Here is an 18,438-nt window from a genome sequence, read left to right as displayed (position 1 = left end):
CCACTGTGACGCCTTTCCCCAACCCCTTAACCATGGCTTCTGGAGTCAGGCAAGAGCAAAGGCTTTAATCAGTGTGTGCTTGGTGCGAGGGGATGGAGAGAAGAGGACTGCAGTTTTCTGCAGGCTATCTCAGGAACAGAGACCAGCGAAGGTCACACAGACTCCAGGGTTAGAATCCAGTGTCCCTCAGCTTGCCTGGGCTTCTTTCCACAGAACAACTCTCTTAGAATGGCAAATCACCATCTTGTCCCCTTTACAGAATAAAGAAACCAGACAGGGGCATCTGGAAGAATCACAGCAATTTGCTGTACACTGGGAGGGCCCGCAGCCTAGATAGAGGGAGGGCAGAGATCTGTATGATAAAGTAATCGAGACGGGATTCGCAGGCAGGAGTCATTACATGTGTTTTCAGAGATGTTTTAGTTTCTTCTGGCAGATCCACTTCTTTTCTGAATCACAGCTTTCAGAAACCGATTTGTCCTTTGAGATGGCAACACAGCTGTTTCTTACAGCATCGCCTATGATGTTCAATCTGAGTAGGAAGAGAACAGCCACTCTTAGTGTTTAGGATTTTCTCATAATTATCTTGAGTTGGCCATGCTTTGCACTGGACTTCTAAGAACTGTAAAATACATAGTTCTTACTTATAGTAAACCTAGAGTAACAACATATACCAACATTAAAGATAAAGGTTTGTGGGAACAAATCTCCAGCATAATTTTCAATTTTACTTACTACTGGAGAAGAATTCTTGCAGAAATAAATAAATAAATAAATAACATTCATCTGATATAACAAAGGAGAAGGTTTGGAAACACAATTGAATCTTATTCTACTGCTAACATCTCATGCAAGGAAAACAGTTGCTGAGTTCAATTTGCTGAGCTTCGATCTCCTAAATATATAGGTTATAACCCGCCAATGCTTGGGGAAGGAGCTCATGTACACATGAACATGTGACAACAGATAAACACAGCGGTGCTTAGTGGCTCTACAGACTCTCAGCATCCACAGAGGGAAGAGGCTAAGGCTGTGTGACGGCAGTGGTCCCTTTATCCCTGGGAGTATTTAATTTAGTAGTCATACATGGCTCCCGTGGCTCCCATGGTACACTGCTGGTGTGAACAAAACAAGAATTCAAACACAGTGCAGGTAAAATTAGAGTTAACTGTAGGGACGAGATGAGTTCAAAATGCACTGATTTATGGTAAACAGAAGGAGGGGTGTGATAGTGGGCGGGACTTCCTCCTAGATGCCCTATTTCCTTTGGTCATTTCTTCATGGAGCCCTTTGGGTCTGAGAGAGAAATCGCTCTCACCCAGGTGCTTGGATGCCAGTCATACCATAAACTCACTTCCACTGTAAAGGTTCCTTTGTCTTATTTCTTCCATGCTTCTGGGTTTTATTCAGTTTTAAAGATGATTTCCTTAGGACTGATCTGTTCGAAATGTCACTGAGGCTTCCTAGGCCTTCACTTACCAGGCCTTGGGAGACCTCTAACATTATTTTATTAATTCCTCAAATAATCGTTCAGGGAAAATGGTTACTTTTTCCCTATCTGAAAACAAGGGTCGAAGCTAAAACAAAAGCAGGGCTTAACCAATGCTCTTTCTGCTGTAGCTCAGCAGGCTCGGGGCTTACCGGATGGCTGTCATATAATCAAAGCATCATTTTACACTCAGAGTAAAAATGACAGATGGACTGAGCTTAATCCATACTCTCCATGTGCCTTACAATTTTATTATCACTGTGAATCACAATAAAAAAGCATGTTACATCACATACATGCATATGTGTGTGTGTGCACGCAAACGCATACACACAAGTGTTATGCAAGCTTCTAGGTAAGAAGAGTCATCAATGTTCAACTTAGCTGTGGATCCCACAGACTACAATAACAACCTGCTTAAACCACTGGAGCAATAGTGGCAATTCTATTATGGAAGTAACCAACCACTCTCTGTTCTGATTGGATTTGAGGTTCATTCAACAGGATGGAATTCATGCTTGTACTGCAAGTATGGTCAAACCCATATGGGAACACACTGCTGTTGCATTGCTAGACAAATATATTTCAGTTGCCTTCCAAATACATAAGTTTTATTGCAGATTATTGCTGCTCTCAGTCTTTAGCACAGAAACTTCTTTTTGCAATAAGAAGTGATTTGACAATTGGAAGTGATCACTGAGTGCTCAGCCCTAAGTGGGACAGGGAACGTCATGGAAAGGGGCAGAAAGAATGTAAGAGCCAGAGGATGGGGATGATGTCCATGAAAGTGTCATCTGAACTTGATGTGGCTGATGCACTCATGAAGCCACTGCTGCTATGATTCCCTGCACAAGACCTGCACGGACTGGGACTGGATGGCAAACTTTCCATCACAGGTAGAAAGGGAGATCTGAGACCCCAGACTGAGCATACAGGCAGTTAATTGCTGGATGAGGAGATGTAAATTTCTTCAATGACATAGCCGTTATTCATTTGCCTATACTTCAGGGACTAACCCCCAGTTCATTTCATGCAAGCAAGCAAAATAAACTCAATGGATCACACACACACACACACACACACACACACACACACACACTTTCTCTGTCTGTCTCTATTAGTCTCTCTGTGTCTCTGTCTCATTCTCTCTCTCATTCTTTTTCTCTCTCATTCTTTCTCTCTCTCTCTCTCTCTCTCTCTCTCTCTCTCTCTCTCACACACACACACACACACACAAACACAAACACACAGTTGTATAGCAATTTCCTCTGAAATGAAAAATTCCATCCTGGAGGGAAACTCATTCAGATTCAGAAAGTTCTAAAGGGAAGTTTCCTAAAACTCAGAAAATAAACAACTCACAAATCTTAACAAGCTCCTGAAACTGATCAGACGCAGGAAACGTTTTATACCCAAAGGTTATATGAACAGTAAGGACTGGTGAGAAGAAGTTGTCTCACTAGTTGAACTGCCTACAAGCTCTGCAGAGAGCCTGAAGGTTCCAGCTCTGATGTGTTGTCACCAATTTGGGGAGAGTTTTCAGTTATCTTCTGCCTTTATGTCATTTATGTTCTGTAAACACTCCCTCATTCATACTCTTACAAGTAATTCCAATTAACTCACTGTAGTATTGTTATTGTCACTGGGTAGTATTATTATTTTGATCTGTCATTGGTTCCCTATCTGGGGTCAGTAGACATTTATTCACATCTCCACAGAAATAATGTCACATAACCATCTCTCTCTCTCTCTCTCTCTCTCTCTCTCTCTCTCTCTCACTCTCTCTCTCTCTCTCTCTCTCTCTCTCTCACACACACACACACACACACATACACACATACACATATGCACACACACACAGTAGGAGAGTAATTTGAGGAGTTTGTTGGGAATAAGAAGAGTTTTAGTAGAAGAGATAGAGGGAAATAATACATGAAAGAACAACGCAAATTTCCTAAATATTTGGATGAAATTAGTAAGGAACACCTCATAATTCAAACCTTGCTTTATATGAAAAGTACAAGTTAACATCAAATAGTTTTATTTCTTTATAGGTACTATGTTGAAAATAGTCTTCAGTGTCACAGATTTATGCTAATTTGACACCACTGAGTCATCTGAGAGGAGGAAACCTCAATAAGAAGATGCCTCCATAAGACAGGGCTGCAGACAAGCCTGAGGGACATTGTCTTAATTAGTGATTGACATGGGAGGGTCCAGATCATTGTGGGTAGGGATACCCCTGGGCTGGTGGTTCTGGGTTCTATAAGAAAGCAGGCTGAGAAAGCCATGAGGCACAAGTCAGTAAGCAGTATACTTCCATGTCCCCTGCATTGGCTCCTGCTTCCAGGTTCCTGCCCTGTTTCAGGTGCCCGTCCTTACTCCATTACTGATGAACATCGAGGAAATAAACCCTTTCTTCAACTCGCTTTTCACCACAGCAATAGTAACTCTAAGTAAGACACTGAGAAAGCATTAGGAAAAATCAGGATAGATTTTATGAAATTGAATATGTATATTTTGTTTTCATAAATATATTCTAGAACAAAACACTTGTTTTCAAATAATCCTCACTTTTAACACCTCATTCACTGAAAAAAAAATTCAAAATGTGGTCCTGTATACTGTCATCCTTTACTCTCAAGGTAAATTTTCTCTATTTAACAGTCTCTATACCTAATATGTTATCAGTATATTACAAATAAGCCTACATATGCTTCATTGTTTAAACTTGTACCTTTTATTCTAAATGATTAAAAGGAATATTTTAATATTGACTTGTGCAATGTGCATAAATTTACTCAAGATTTGTGTCTTAAGTCCTCCCCCCCCCCCATCCTGGTCTTGGAAGGTGAACATCCAAACTGGGTAAGCTCCCACACAGCCAGAACATGAAGTAGGATCAAAACCCAGTGCCATTGTCCTTGGCTTCTCAGGAGCCCTCATTGTCCGCCATATTCAGAGAGTCTGGTTTTATCCCCTGCTTTTTCAGTCACAGTCCAGCTGGCCTTGGTGAGCTCCCACAGGGCAAGGAACCCTGACTGTTCTTCAGACTTGAGAGGGAGGGGGAGAGGAGTGGGGGGCGAGGGAGAGGAGTGGGGGGGAGGAGTGGGAGGCTGGGAGGAGGCAGAAATTGTTTTTTTTTCTCAATAAAACAAAAAGAAAGTTAAAAAAAAAAGATATGTGTCTTAGCTAAGGCTACCATTACTGTGATGAAAAAATATGACCCAAAGTAGCTTATGAAGAAAAGAGTTTGTTTCACTGATAGATACTGAGGCTAAGTTAGAGCAGGAACTAAGCAAGGCAGGAGCAAAAGACAGGAGCTAATGCAGAGGCCATGGAGGGGTGCTGCCTACTCACTTGCTCACTGTGACTCTCTTAGTCTGCTTCTTATAGAACCCAGGACCTCCAGGCCAGGGGTGACACCACCCACAATGAACTAGGCCTTACATTACTAATTAGGAAAATGTCCTACAGGCTTTCCTACAACCTGATTTTATGGAAGCATTTTCTCCATGAATGTTCTCAGATCCACCTCTTAGATGACTCTAGCTTGTGTCAAGTTGGTATAAAATAAAACTCACTAGCATAATTACTAAAATATGATTCTCAACATCATTTCTTCTGAAGAAAAAAATCATTGAAAGCTCTGTGCCGAAATTTGATTGAACCCTGCCTGCTTTTGCTTATGAAAAACATAAATACGTTGATTTGGGGACATGGTCCAGGAATGGACTCAAGTAAGGAGAAGTCTGAAGGATTGAGGGAACACTCCAAGAGAACAGGACAAGAGTCTTGTGACTCAGTTCCTTCCAAACAAGGAAATGTGATTGGAATGCATTTTCTCGCTCCTCCAGGCACAACAGAAAGGAGTGGGCTTATTTCAGATTACTTATTAGTACTTACTATTGGTAATCAATAATATTCAAGCTGTCCTCTGTGTGCATCTCTGGAAGAGCATGTTTGTCATGCTCGGCTTGTCTTTGTTATTGTGTACAGCTAAAGCCTGTGAACTTCGCTCATGTGAACTGTCTCAACCCTCAGAGTACAGATGGCTGCTGCCCTGTAGAAAGCCGGCTGCTGCACGAGGCTTTAGTCCACCTCATTTATTGGCTCCATTCTCTCCGCTCCTACCACATCTGAAGCAGGGACACATTGCTCCTTGTTATACCAATAACCATGCATTTTTCTAAAATAAATAACCTAACTATGAATCATCAGCTCTTTTATTGCGTTTGTGACTGTGTAGACAATCTCACACCACAAGAAAACAAGACACCAAGTAGCAAATAGCTAATGTGCTGCTTAAGACATTCCATGAAAGTGTAGAAAAGGATAGAAGGTAAAAGAAAGAGCAATGTGTGCTGAGGTTCTAAGCAGCTGTTTTTCGAAGGAGTAAGTCTGCTTCCTGGCCTTAAAACTCCATCTCATATATATATGCATACACATGACTTTATAAAAGGCTGATAACTGCTTATACATGGAAATTTTCAGTCATTTTTGGAATTGTACTTTCAGACTGTTCTGAACATCTCTAATCTTTGGTATCAGTGTTAGAGCCCTACTATAAGATGGCCTGAAATGAACATTCGAGTGAGCTCCTCCAATACTCACACATCAGAACTTAAAGTGGAGCCGTTTATCCATCTCCAGTGCTTCTCTGACATGGAATAATTTAGTCCAATCCAAAATAAATGTCCTCTTATCTTTAACGAGTCCTTTACGAATCTCTACAATCAAAACAGAGGAGAGGACTTAACCTGAGCCTGTGTGCTGTGACTCATATTCCACAGCCTCCCGACACCTAGGTCAAGTGTCACCTGAGTCCGTCCTGAGTCCTCAGCACAGTTCATTCTTCCTCCCTTGAGGAATCTGTGCCCAGCATTTACGATTCTAGGACACCCACCTTACATATGCAGTTACTGGCTCACATGTCCCTCTAGTCTCTCAGGCTATGAGCTCCCATAATGTAAAGTCTCCACTGCCTTTGTGTGGAAGATCTGTTAAATCAGGAGACGCTGGTGCAGCTTCAGAGATGTGCTAACATCTCTATTTTATAGAACAACTCACCAGTTCTTCTTGGTCTTGAATGAGCAGCAAAGTGGCTCCTTTTCTAGTGCAGTTAGATAGACCGTCCTTCCAAACACCGGTCTCTTGAGAAAACTGTATGCATTTCTCTCGGTGTGGCAGCCAGCCAGAGGGGCATGTTAGCTGAACTGGACTCTCTGAAGTGAGGAGCAGACATGATGAATTTCTACCCTGTCTGTGCTGCACCACAGCCAATTACACACAGTAGTTGCTTTGCTAACACACACTTTTACACACACAGTAACATGTGCTGGGACAAAATCACTGTTAATGGCACATCAAAGAAATATAAATGACACAGAATTTATTTTATTTTTGTTTCTTTTAATTAACTTCAGACAAGGTTAACTATATGAAATTTTGATTAAAACAACCAAATATTCATTGTAGTGGTTTAAATAAGAAAGGTCCCCGTAGGCTGATATATTTGAATGCTTAGTTGTCAGGGAGTGGTACTACTTTAGGAGGTGTGGCCTTGTTGGAGGAAGTGTGTCATGGGGGTGGGGTTTGGGGTTTCAAAAGCCCAAACCAGTCCCAGAGTCAATCTCACCTTTATGCCTGCAGATCCAGATATAGAAGTGCAGCTACTTCTCTAGCATCATGTCTGCCTACATGCTGCCGTGCTCCCCACTGTGATGACAATGGACTAAACCTCTGAAACTGTACGCAAGCACCAAGTAAATGCTTTATTTTACCAATGTTGTCATGGTCATGGCGTCTCTGCACAGCATTAGAACACTGGCTCTAAAGAATCCTGTAAATCAAACTATTTTTTTTTGTTTTCCGCGTCTGTGTCTCTCTGTGTGTGTTTTACATATATGTGCGTACAAGTACATGTGCCTATGCATGTGCGGAAACGAGAGAAGGATGTAAGATCTCTGCTCTATCATTCTACACCTATTCTTTAGAAGTAGAGTCTCTTATTGAATATGAAACTAATATTTTTCTTCTTCAAAACTGGAAACAGGAAGATCTCAGTGACTATCCTGGTGTGTTCATTACATGGAGGCTGAAGCTGTAATTACAGTCTCCATGCTTGCACAAAAACACTCTTAACCACTGAGCTGTCTCTTAAGCTCCATATTTAATTTTTTAAGTTGTTGTTCATCTGTAGTAACCAACTGTGCTATCAGGCTGAGGCAGCATGGTCAGGAAGACAAGAGCTAGATTTTAAGATCACATATCTTCAGTTTCCAACGGCATCACTTACCAGTCACATGACTTTTGACAAGTTCTTAACTTTTTTATGCTTCCGTTTTATCAAACATAAGACCCATGATGTGAGCCTTGATGAAAGGTAATGTGATATTGATCAAAATCAGGATATCAAAATTACCTGTTGCCTTCGTACTGCTCTCTGAAACGTTCACATTGCATTTTTCGACTGTTGCTTTCGTCTTGTTCTCTTGAATGCCTTTTCCTACTGGTGTTTTTTGTACTAGCGGTAGATAGAAAACACAGGAAGAAGGTGAAATGTACATTCTACATACAATAGAATGGATATTGTATCTATCGCTTCAGGAAACGAAGTCAACCCAACAAGCTTGAGTATGGACAAGAACAATGTATTAGCGACATGTTAACAGGGGACCACTTTGGAGACAGAGTGAACAGAGAACCAGAAGAGCACAGAACAAATGGGTTCACACTGCTGTTGGTTACACCACATCTAAGGGCATTGCTGACGCGCATGCTTCTCTCGCACCTCCGACTTCGCCCCTGTGGAGTGAGGATGCTCACACCCGCACCTAGCATAAGGTTGCTGGCTGTCTTCTGAAGTTCGGCAGACATCTAATAAACTCATATGTAGGCATTGTGGTTTTCATTGTTATTGTTATCTTGTCACACTTGTGATCTATTTTAGAGTTCTAGGTGCACATGCGTCATCCCCATCGTGATTCTCCAAACCAGGAGAAATACAACAGGGGATATTGTCCTGCAACTGCCCGTCATTGTTCCTCCCCCAGGCTCAGGGTGGCCAGCTCATGTGAAGAAGCCAAAATACTTACGGTGAAACTAGAGGAAGATTTTGTTTTGTTTTGTTTTTCAAGGCATGGTTTCTCTGTGTAGCCTTAGCTGTCCTGGCACTCGCTGTGTAGATCAGGCTGGCCTATGAACTCACAGAGATATGCCTGCCTCTCCCTCCAGAATGCTGGGATTAAAATTGTGCATCACCACTGCCAGGCTAGAGAGAGAATTCTAAGGTAAAAACATTTGTCTCACTTACCTAAGATACTGAGTTTAACCACAATCAGGACAAGAAGGATCAGCCATAGACAGCCAAGTTTCAGAGCCAACCGATGCCAGCGTGGGCACCAGCAGCTGTCTGAGAAGTTAAAGAAAAACACACTTTTAATCTAGTTGAGAGCATTTGGAATGAATGAGGTAGCTTGATTAACATGGACAATTGGATTCACATTGAGGCTGGGGTACAGAAAAGAGCCTTTCTTAGCCTCCTTAGTAAGGAATTCCACAGTTGGGTCAAATGGGTTTTAGGAAGGTCAAACTTGACGATGGAGAAGATGTCTTGAAAATTGTTGAGTGGATGCTGTACAAAAGTAAAGTACGTATTCTGCTATGGTAATGAGCCAGCAATTCCTCCAAGAAGGAGTATCTTCGTTTATAGGAGGTACACACACACACACACACACACACACACCTCAGTTTTGTGCTAAGTACCACCTTTGGCGCTGGTGATGTATAGCAATTCTATTATTTAACATGGGGCCTGCTTCACTGTTGTCTGTAATGATCTTCTCCATCTTGGAATAAAGTTTAGGCACCTGTGCAACCGGTTTGTTTGTTCTGGACAGAGTTTCAGTATGCTGCCCTGGCTGGTCTGGAACTCTAAGCAGACCACAGTGGCCTTGGCCACCGTGTTGTTTCCAGGATTTTAACTACATTATTCTCCACTTATCTGCACAGGTTGAGCTCTCCAACTCTTCATGGAGAGCTGAGCTGTGGTTAGAAGCCATCTCTATGAATATTGCTTCACACATGCAAACATGTGTTAAGTTTCCCGTCTTAACTGAGTGCAGGCATAAGTGTGGCTGTGACTTTCATAGCTTGGTATCTACTAGCAAAATCTGTTTTTATATTTCTCTTTTTCCCTTTCCTTAAATGGAGTGTTTCCACCTTTTCATGTAGAGGAAGCAAGTGTGGCTTCCCTTTGACACAGGAGTATTGCCAGCGTTCAGAGAGTTCACAACTTGAAGCCACTATTCAGTAAAATGAGAGGTATTTGAGCACAAGCCTATATTGGCAGGCTATATTAGTCAGGGTTATCTAAGTCACAGAATTTACAGAATGAATCTCTCTCTCTCCAGATATATATGAATTCACTGGGAGGACTTTCAGGCTGCAGCCCAACAATGGCTATGAATGGAGAGCTCGACTCTAGTAGCTGCTGAGTCCTGCAAGGCTGGTGTCTCAGCTGCTCTGCTGGGATCTCGAAGAAGGAGATGAAGGAATGTGCTGATGGGGGTGAGGGCAAGCAGGTGAAGCAACCCTTCCCCCACCCTTCCTTCTTCCATTGCCCCTCCATGGGCTTCCAACAGAAGGTGTGGCCCAGATCAAAGGTGTGCCTTCCACTCTCCAGGTCTGATTTAAAGGCGTGTGTCATCCAGTCTTAAAGGCCAGATATCTTCCTGCCCTAACATCTGGATCGCAAACGTTACCTTATTTCTGGATTAGTTCACTCCAGATAAAAGTTGACAACCAAGAATAGCCGTGACAAAGGTGCTTCGGAGTGACTCATGCCTTGACAAGACGGTAGGAGAGCTCACTCTACTCTTCACAACAATGTCCAGCTCAAGACACAGAGTTACTTCTTCCTGGAATTTTCTATTCAATCATTGGATTAATATTTATCAACTTGTTGACTGCAAATTATGAAAGTGCACCAGATTGAAATGGTTGATTAAGGGGGTTCTGTGCTATAACACATGCATCTACAATACTGCCTTGGTGAAATACCAGGTCCTGTATCTGTGCTTTTCTTGGTGACCATAGCAGTTACTACACAATAAATATCTTATGTATATCAGAAGTTCAAATACATCAAGTTATAAATGTGTTCATAAAGTTTCATGATTTGGACAGTTTATTTTGACTTTAGACAACTTTAAAAGCATGGGTGTCATATGAAACGTAGTAACAATCATTTTGGTTTCTTTATGAAAATACTGTGGAGAACCATTACCTAGCTTCTATCACTCTAATTTATTAAAACATCAGATTGCTCTTATTTTATCTCTAGCATCTACATTTATAATGTTCTTATAAATTCTAAGAAAACTTTCCTAGTTGCCTTGTTTGCTGTACTTTGTTCCCTTTTTGAGACAGAGTTTCCTGTCGTCCAGGTTGACCTCTAACTCTGTGTGGTTGAGACTGGTCTTCAACTCCTGATCTTCTGCCTCCACCTCCCAGGTTCTGGTTGGTATCATAGTTATGAACCACATACCTGCCTAAGGTTTCCTTATTTTTCAAAATACCTGTTGATTCATGATTTATATATATTTCCTGTTGGCTTTATATTTTTCTAAATTTTAATGTAATTGAATATAATCAAATGTAAATGTAATCTTCATCTTACTGTAAATGAATACATGTTTTGAGTTCATGTTAAATTTTTAAACTCAGATGTGCTGTTATATATTATATTGTCTTTTATTATTCATTGTATTTTTCCAGAATTGTTTTTATATCCAATTCTACCTCTTCTAGATACATTTTAATTTTTTTTTACATTATCCCAGACAACTGAACAGTTTAACCCAGACTGAAGACAAGGACCAAGTGTCTTTAGTCTCTAGAACAGCATTGAGACAGGACAATCACTTAGATGAGTTAGTTCCTTTTCAAGTTTTCCTCTGGAGAAAGAATAATAGGAAGGGGTGGAGAGGGAAAGAAGAACAAAGGTGATGTGGGAGTAATTTCTTATTAATAAAGAAACTGCCTAGACCCATTTGATAGGCCAACCCTTAGGTAGGCGGAGTAAACAGAACGGAATGCTGGGAGAAAGAAGCTGAGTCGGGGAGTCGCCATGATTCTCCCACTCCAGACAGACGCAGGTTAAGATCATTCCTGGTAAGCCAGCTCGTGGGCTACACAGATTAATAGAAATGGGTTAGATCAATATGTAAAAGCTAGCCAATAAGAAACTGAAACTAATGGGTCAGGCAGTGTTTAAAAGAATACAGTTTCCGTGTAATTATTTCGGGTAAAGCTAGCCATGCGGGCGGCCGCATGCCAGGGACGCAGCCCTGCTGCTCGTAACACAACAGAATGGCGCCCGACGTGATGGACTAAATCCACTTAAAAACCTGAGAAGGCTTAAAAATAAGGGAGAGAGACTTTAACACAGATTTTTGCTGTTTGTTGGTGGCGTGCTGTAGAGAGATTTCCTGATTCGGCAACAGCAGCAGAAAAAAAAGCTGCGTCATTTTAAAGTGCGGCTTCTTGGGACTGTGCCGCCAGTGCAAACTCTGGCTTTAAAGCATTTCAATGGATTTTATGGGACTGGATGTTTGTGTTCCCGCTTGGGATCGGAAGGAGAGTGCTCTCAGCGCTCCCCGCCTGCACCTGGGCAGATGGCAGAATCAGGCTTAGGCAGGCGGAAGAGCATGGTGGAAGAGACGTGTTTTCAGACTGCGCAGTGCTCTGCGTGTCAGATTTGGTTGTAACTTGGATAAAAAGAGTTTCTGTGCTGCATGCTCAGTCTCAAAATTAAACTGCTGAGTGCGGCTCCAATGAGGACTTGCTGTGTGCCTGGAACTGTGCACAGCTCAGGGGCACCAAATGGATCTGAGGCAGGAGAGGCTGCTCCTTGCTGAACTGTGCTGGTTGGCAGAAACTACCGTAATTACCATAATAACAGCACAGTTAAGGTTTAGACTGGGCAGGACACAGGTGGTACCGTATTACCTGTACATGGTGCAACTTAAGTTTTTAAGAAGTGCTTAACATTTTAAGAAATGCTCCTGGATAGTAAAAATATTACAGATTCACAATAAAACAGATTCAGACATAACAGACCTCAGTGGATCACAGTGTTGGATGAATGTACATAGGCTTGAGAGAGAGAAGAATAAGAATATAGAGAATAAAGTAAATGTCTTTAAAAAAGGGTAAAGTCTTTAAAGAGACAGAGTACAGATAGTTAAGAGATTAAAAGAAATAAAGAAAAATAAGCCACGTAAAAATGGAAAATTCACAGAGAGTCTGGATTATGTACATTCTGTTTTCTTTAAAATTTTTGACTGTAAAGGAGCTAAGTACAGACAGACATTTCATTACATGGGCTGCCAAGCTAAACCATAATGGATATAAAGGTATTACGATTTCAAAATTTGGGTCTAAGGATATGATACTTTGGAAAGGGTCTTCTTTTGTTTTCACAGAGGACCAGACCCTGTGGATTTCTTCTATCCCAATTTGGTATGATAGACCACGACCTCCCGAAAAGTTGCTGTGAACATCTTCACAAAATTACTTCACTCAACTGCCAACTGAGATGAACCTGACACACAGGTTACACCCTAAACGATCTGATTAACAGCGCCCCCATTCAGCAGGAAGCAGTTTGGAGAGAAAAAACTGCGCCCATGTTCCCAAAATATTGTTTATAAATGTTCTTTTACATTTAAAGGGGGATATGATATAGGTATGAATAATTTGCATTGGTATGGGTTTTAAGGTCAATTTTGTTATATGTATATGTATTTTTGATCTTGAATAAGGTGTGATTGTGTAGTTCATTTTTAAAATGTAATGTATAATTAGGAAATATAGGTTGTTGATGGATAATCATAATAGTCAAGTTTGTAGTCATGTTACTTAGATTTTCTAGATATATAGAGATATATTTCAGATAGGCATTCTTCATATCTCTCAAAGGCTACAGAATATGGCATTTAAAATATTTTAATAACTTAGGACTTTTCATGACAATGAGACATATCTGCTCCTGGTGGCACCAATCTACTTCGAGAGGAAGATGGGCATCGAAGAGGATCCTTATGGAGTTGGATAGCCATTTGGGCAAGAAACTGCTCTTGCCTGGACTGTTGCATAAAATGGACACAGAGAACCCGCAGAGAGAGGACTGCTGAACTTGCCTAAAGGATACTATGGGCCTGAAGGCTGAAGATGGATGCCCCAACCATACAAAAGAACTTTGGGTGACTGTCCAGGCAGCAAGATATCTCTGTCATTTCTAGAGTTTTCTTATTTCTTGTTTACTTAGGTAGTATTATATCCTTCTGGAGTCTTTGATGGAGTTGAAGAATGAATAGATAGTTATAGTTTTCCTTAGTTATGATAAAAGATAAAATAGATATAAATATTGTAACTGTAATTCTTGCTTGATAACTGTTTTGCTATATGTAATTTTACTATGTTAAAGTTAAAGCCTTTCTTTTTTGTTTAAACAGAAAAAGGGGAAATGATGTGGGAGTAATTTCTTATTAATAAAGAAACTGCCTAGACCCATTTGATAGGCCAACCCTTAGGTAGGCGGAGTAAACAGAACGGAATGCTGGGAGAAAGAAGCTGAGTCGGGGAGTCGCCATGATTCTCCCACTCCAGACAGACGCAGGTTAAGATCATTCCTGGTAAGCCAGCTCGTGGGCTACACAGATTAATAGAAATGGGTTAGATCAATATGTAAAAGCTAGCCAATAAGAAACTGAAACTAATGGGTCAGGCAGTGTTTAAAAGAATACAGTTTCCGTGTAATTATTTCGGGTAAAGCTAGCCATGCGGGCGGCCGCATGCCAGGGACGCAGCCCTGCTGCTCGTAACACAACACAAAGGCGTTCCAGAAGAGACACGGACAGTCTAACATGTGTGTGGTGTAGTATCTGTAGACCCAATTAGCTACAGATGGCAGATTGTCACATACAGAAGGCTGCTTCTGTGTGGAAAGCACACTTCCTTTCTCCATGTTTAGTCTCTAACAAATACTCCACAGCAGCCATTCCCATGGCTCTGAAAGCATCCTCGGTGCCGTCAGTATCTACAGATTACCTGAAGCACACAGCAATATGCAAGCAGGTTACTTATAGGACTACATTTTGTGTAAGAGACCAGCATGCATGCAGAGGTCTGGAAGCAACCTGCAGTGGACAGTGAGCAGGGCTGTATGGAGAGAGGTGACGGAACTGTCACGGAAGGAAGCAGTGTGTTAGGCTTGAGGATACGGCCAGTGGCTGACCACCGCTGCTGTGCAGGTCGTGAGTGTCCTGGACAGGAGGCAGGACTGTAGGCAACAATTATTCTAAATTTCTGAGCATAGCATCTGGCCTGTGGTAACTGGCAATAAATATTGTTTCCTTCCTTTCTTCCTCCCTCCCTCCCTTCCTACCTTCCTTCCTTCCTTTTCATTTTCCAAAAAGTGAGGTTTTTTATTTGTTTTTGTTTTAATTATAGGTAAAAAGCCACTTAGGCGACTTTAAAAAGTCTGTATCCATTCATGACAAAATTTAAAGACCTCCTATCCTCAGAGTTGGGCTCCACGGGCTCCCCTTACTATCTGTTCTACTATTGGAGTTACATACAGAAGAGGCTTTGTAAACACTGGCTCTGTGGCAGTACCTGCTTTGGTAACCACAGAATGCTAAGTCATGTCCACTGTTCCAGGCATTCAATGGCTTTCCCCTCAACATCTGAACCTATGGAATATCTTCCAAATCTCTCCACTGGTCACCATTCCTCCTGGTTTGATCTCTACAGCACACCGGGCATGCATGTTCCCCATATCTCAGTCCTGTTCTCTCTCTGCATTTGCAGGTGCAGCTGCCTAGAAGGCTCCTCTCTCAGATACTCAGCCTTGGTCTCCAGAGACTTCCAGGACTTGAGGCCAGCGTCATCTCTCAGAAAGGCCTGCTTTGATCACTCTGATTGACGTGATGCCATCTCTAACGATAAGAATCTTAATTTCCACTTAAATGCTTTCTCGCTGTCATTCAAAATCGCACTGTCTCTGACACAGGTGTTTATATCACTGATTTAAACCTTCACAGTAATATAACATATACAGGGAGAAAGATGTTTTCCTGTTTCTTCATGGCTGTTTTCCCGGTGTCTAGAGCAATGTTTGTCTCATAGTAATTGGTTATTTCTGAATGAATAAATAAACTCCAGAGGCATTTTTACAAATTTCAATTACATTTTTACATATTTATTGAACCATCAGAACGAACCTTTGGCCATTTGACCACAAACAAAATAGGTCACTACTCACGTCCCCCTTTCCGGTTCTTTTTGCTGGCAGATCTAATCACAGCGCTTCAAATTTACCATGGTGTGAACCCTTTAGCCAAATGGGCCCCAGTGGTTTCACAGTTATGCTTCTGCATCAACATTTTCTATTCAAATGCTATTTTCTGTTTTTATTCTACTATTGTTTGTTTTTCTTCAGTTTTATTCCCAGATTACTGAAGTTTAAAATAATGGTTTTTCCCCTTGTCTTTTTTATTAGGATACATTTTTTTTCCTACTCTTCTTGACTTGGGATCTTAGACAGTAGAGTTTAAGAAGAGCCTCCTTATCTTTCTCTATATTCATTTTCTTACACTCATCCTCCACTTTTGCTAGCCATGATGGGAAAACCAAGACTTGCTTTTTCTCAACAACAACAACAACAAAAAAAAAAACTGGTGCTATGAATTCCCCCTACACTTATCAAAACAGCAATTCCCTCCACTTTCTGTTCACCCTATGTAAACATTATAATGAAGCTTATTTGCTGACTCGAAGACTTTCTTCTTGACTCAGAGCGTTGGCAATGTACACAGTTCTAACAAGAAGCTCTGGAGTTGGAAGTCCACGTGTCATAACACATAGAATCGTCAGATTGGAAAGCAACTGCTTTAAGACGGATGTCAGTGGGTTCAGTTAGCCAGCAGAACGGAATAAAGTATCATCATCATTTTATAGACTCTCTGCCTGAGCTTCTGGCCTCTTACATCTCGGCCATCCTCAGGTCGTGTGCTTCATCTGAACAACCTTCCCCATTTCTTTAGCTCGTATCACTAAATCCTCTGGTAGACAAGATTGCTACTTTCAGTCAGTGTTGAAGGGTTAATTCCTGACTGGCATTGGTACCTTGTGTGGTACATCCATTTAAAATCGTTATACTTTGCAAGATAGAAATAGCCAGCTTTTAAAAAAATTAAATAAAATTATACACACACACACACACACACACACACACACACCACCACCACCACCACCACCACTAGCAGCAGCAGCAGCAGCCTTTGATTTAATTCAAGTCTTTGGTTTTGACTATGACTTTTCCCCAAGATTACCCTCCTTTCTGGGAGACAGAGACATTAGCCAATAAATCTACACTCTGCACTGTGAAGGGACATTGAGGTTGCTGTGAGGTACAGCTGGGCCACAGTGTCCACATACTGTAGGTGAACTCGGAACTGGCAACTGATTGCATCAACAGCTCTAGAAACACAAATTTGCTCATGTAAGTAAAATATTCTTTCTTCAGGATTTTTAACAAAGTCTGAATAGGGGAAGTGATGCTCAGGTTTCCTGCTGCCTAATCAAATAAAAATGGAATGCATGACCTTCCCAGAACTGTGGTTTTCTGCAGGCAGACTGCCATAGTATTTAACACTAACATAGACATAGACCTGCTTCTCTCCTTCAAAGCAGTGACTTAAACCCACAGGTTTCAGAGGAAAATTTTAACTCTGGAAGATAATTTAAATGCCAGAGAAGAAAAGCTGCTTACCTGCGGGAGGAGCTGGAGGGGATGCCTGCTTAGGCTCTTGGGTATTGGCTTGGTTTAAGTTATCGTAGACCACTGATGCATCCATTGTAGGTGGGGGGACTTGACAGTGAACTTGTGTACAGGAACTGACTCCAAGGTCTGTGAGTTGAAATGAGCTAAAAAGGAAGTCCGCTGCACACTCTCTGCTGTGTGGGTCCACACCCACCCACACTGGTAGCTGAGAGTTTCTCCATAGTTACTGACCGTGGTGCCTGTCTGCTCACAGAGCTTACTTTTAAAAAAAAAAAAAAAGAAAGAAAGAATACTTCTGGGACGGTCTTTTTTGTTCTTTTTCCTCTGTCTGTTATGAGCTATCCCCTCAGAACTCTGATGAAATATTCATCTTGAATTCAAAATTACCTTCCTCCTAAACTCCCAGGCTTCAGATGTATGCCATTCTGTGCTTTGTCATGAGACTGAGGGTTATCCATGAAAGCCTATGGTGCTATTTGGCACCGGTTGAAGCTCTGAAATCCTCCTGAAATATCCACACTGTGAAAGGAGCTGTGGAGCTGCAGACTGGAATGTGGGAAAACCTCGTGACTGACACAAGAGGAAGAGCAGTGATAGGAGCAGCGTGTGCCACTCAGAGCAGTCCTGAGTGAAAGGACTTCATCCGTCAGAGCGACAGGGAGAGGAGGACACAGGTCTATGCGATGTGCTAACTCCTCCACGGATTTCTAGACCCAGAGCCTTAGAGCAAGGACCACACCTAATCAGACAGTCTCATATCACAAGTGAAAAAGAAGAAGAAAAGCGAGGATTTCCTTAAAGTCACTTTCTGTGGTCAGAGTGGAATTGTGCAGGTGCACACAGTAACATGACCATGGCAGCAGTCTGCAGGCTGTGCGTTCCAGGAGTCAGGTGCACACTCATGGCGTGGAGAGCACATTCATTTCCTAAGGCCATTGATGATTACAAAGTGAGGTGAAGCCTGTGTGCGGGTCTCACAGCACACATTGTGACTCAGTGGAACCTCCTCAGCTGTCACTCTTTGTTGACAGTCATTTCACCCAAGGCCAGGCACGGAGTTCTGTCCCATTATCCATCTAAACCTAAGATTTCAGCA

General features: G+C 41.7%; 1 protein-coding gene across 1 annotated transcript; it reads right to left on the bottom strand.

The window, feature by feature from the left end:
• Positions 1-408: 408 nt before the first annotated feature.
• Positions 409-17,415, bottom strand: LOC121436309 (killer cell lectin-like receptor subfamily B member 1B allele C). The gene is made up of 6 exons (XM_041636147.1): positions 17,331-17,415; positions 8,805-8,903; positions 7,914-8,015; positions 6,560-6,714; positions 6,104-6,219; positions 409-532 (listed from the first exon to the last, which is right to left on the bottom strand). The coding sequence occupies exons 1-6, from the start codon at positions 17,413-17,415 to the stop codon at positions 409-411; spliced, it is 681 nt and encodes a 226-aa protein (XP_041492081.1).
• Positions 17,416-18,438: the final 1,023 nt, after the last annotated feature.

This window comes from Microtus oregoni, unplaced genomic scaffold (genome assembly GCF_018167655.1).
Source record: "Microtus oregoni isolate MIOR12 unplaced genomic scaffold, Mior012 000002F_ref0000024, whole genome shotgun sequence".
Classification (NCBI taxonomy): Eukaryota; Metazoa; Chordata; class Mammalia; order Rodentia; family Cricetidae; genus Microtus; species Microtus oregoni.
The sequence above is the reverse complement of the archived record's forward strand: the minus strand, read 5'-3'. Positions and strand labels throughout refer to the sequence as shown.

What these genes read in the sequence shown, in the direction of transcription:
- LOC121436309 (XM_041636147.1), bottom strand. Translation starts at nt 17,415, where the DNA reads ATGGATGCATCAGTGGTCTACGATAACTTAAACCAAGCCAATACCCAA. An exon ending in GAGCAGTACGAAGGCAACAG is followed by an intron (nt 6,715 to 7,913) that starts GTAATTTTGATA and finishes TCCTCACTTCAG; the next exon opens with AGAGTCCAGTTCAGCTAACA. An exon ending in TTCAAGACCAAGAAGAACTG is followed by an intron (nt 6,220 to 6,559) that starts GTGAGTTGTTCT and finishes TTTTGATTGTAG; the next exon opens with AGATTCGTAAAGGACTCGTT.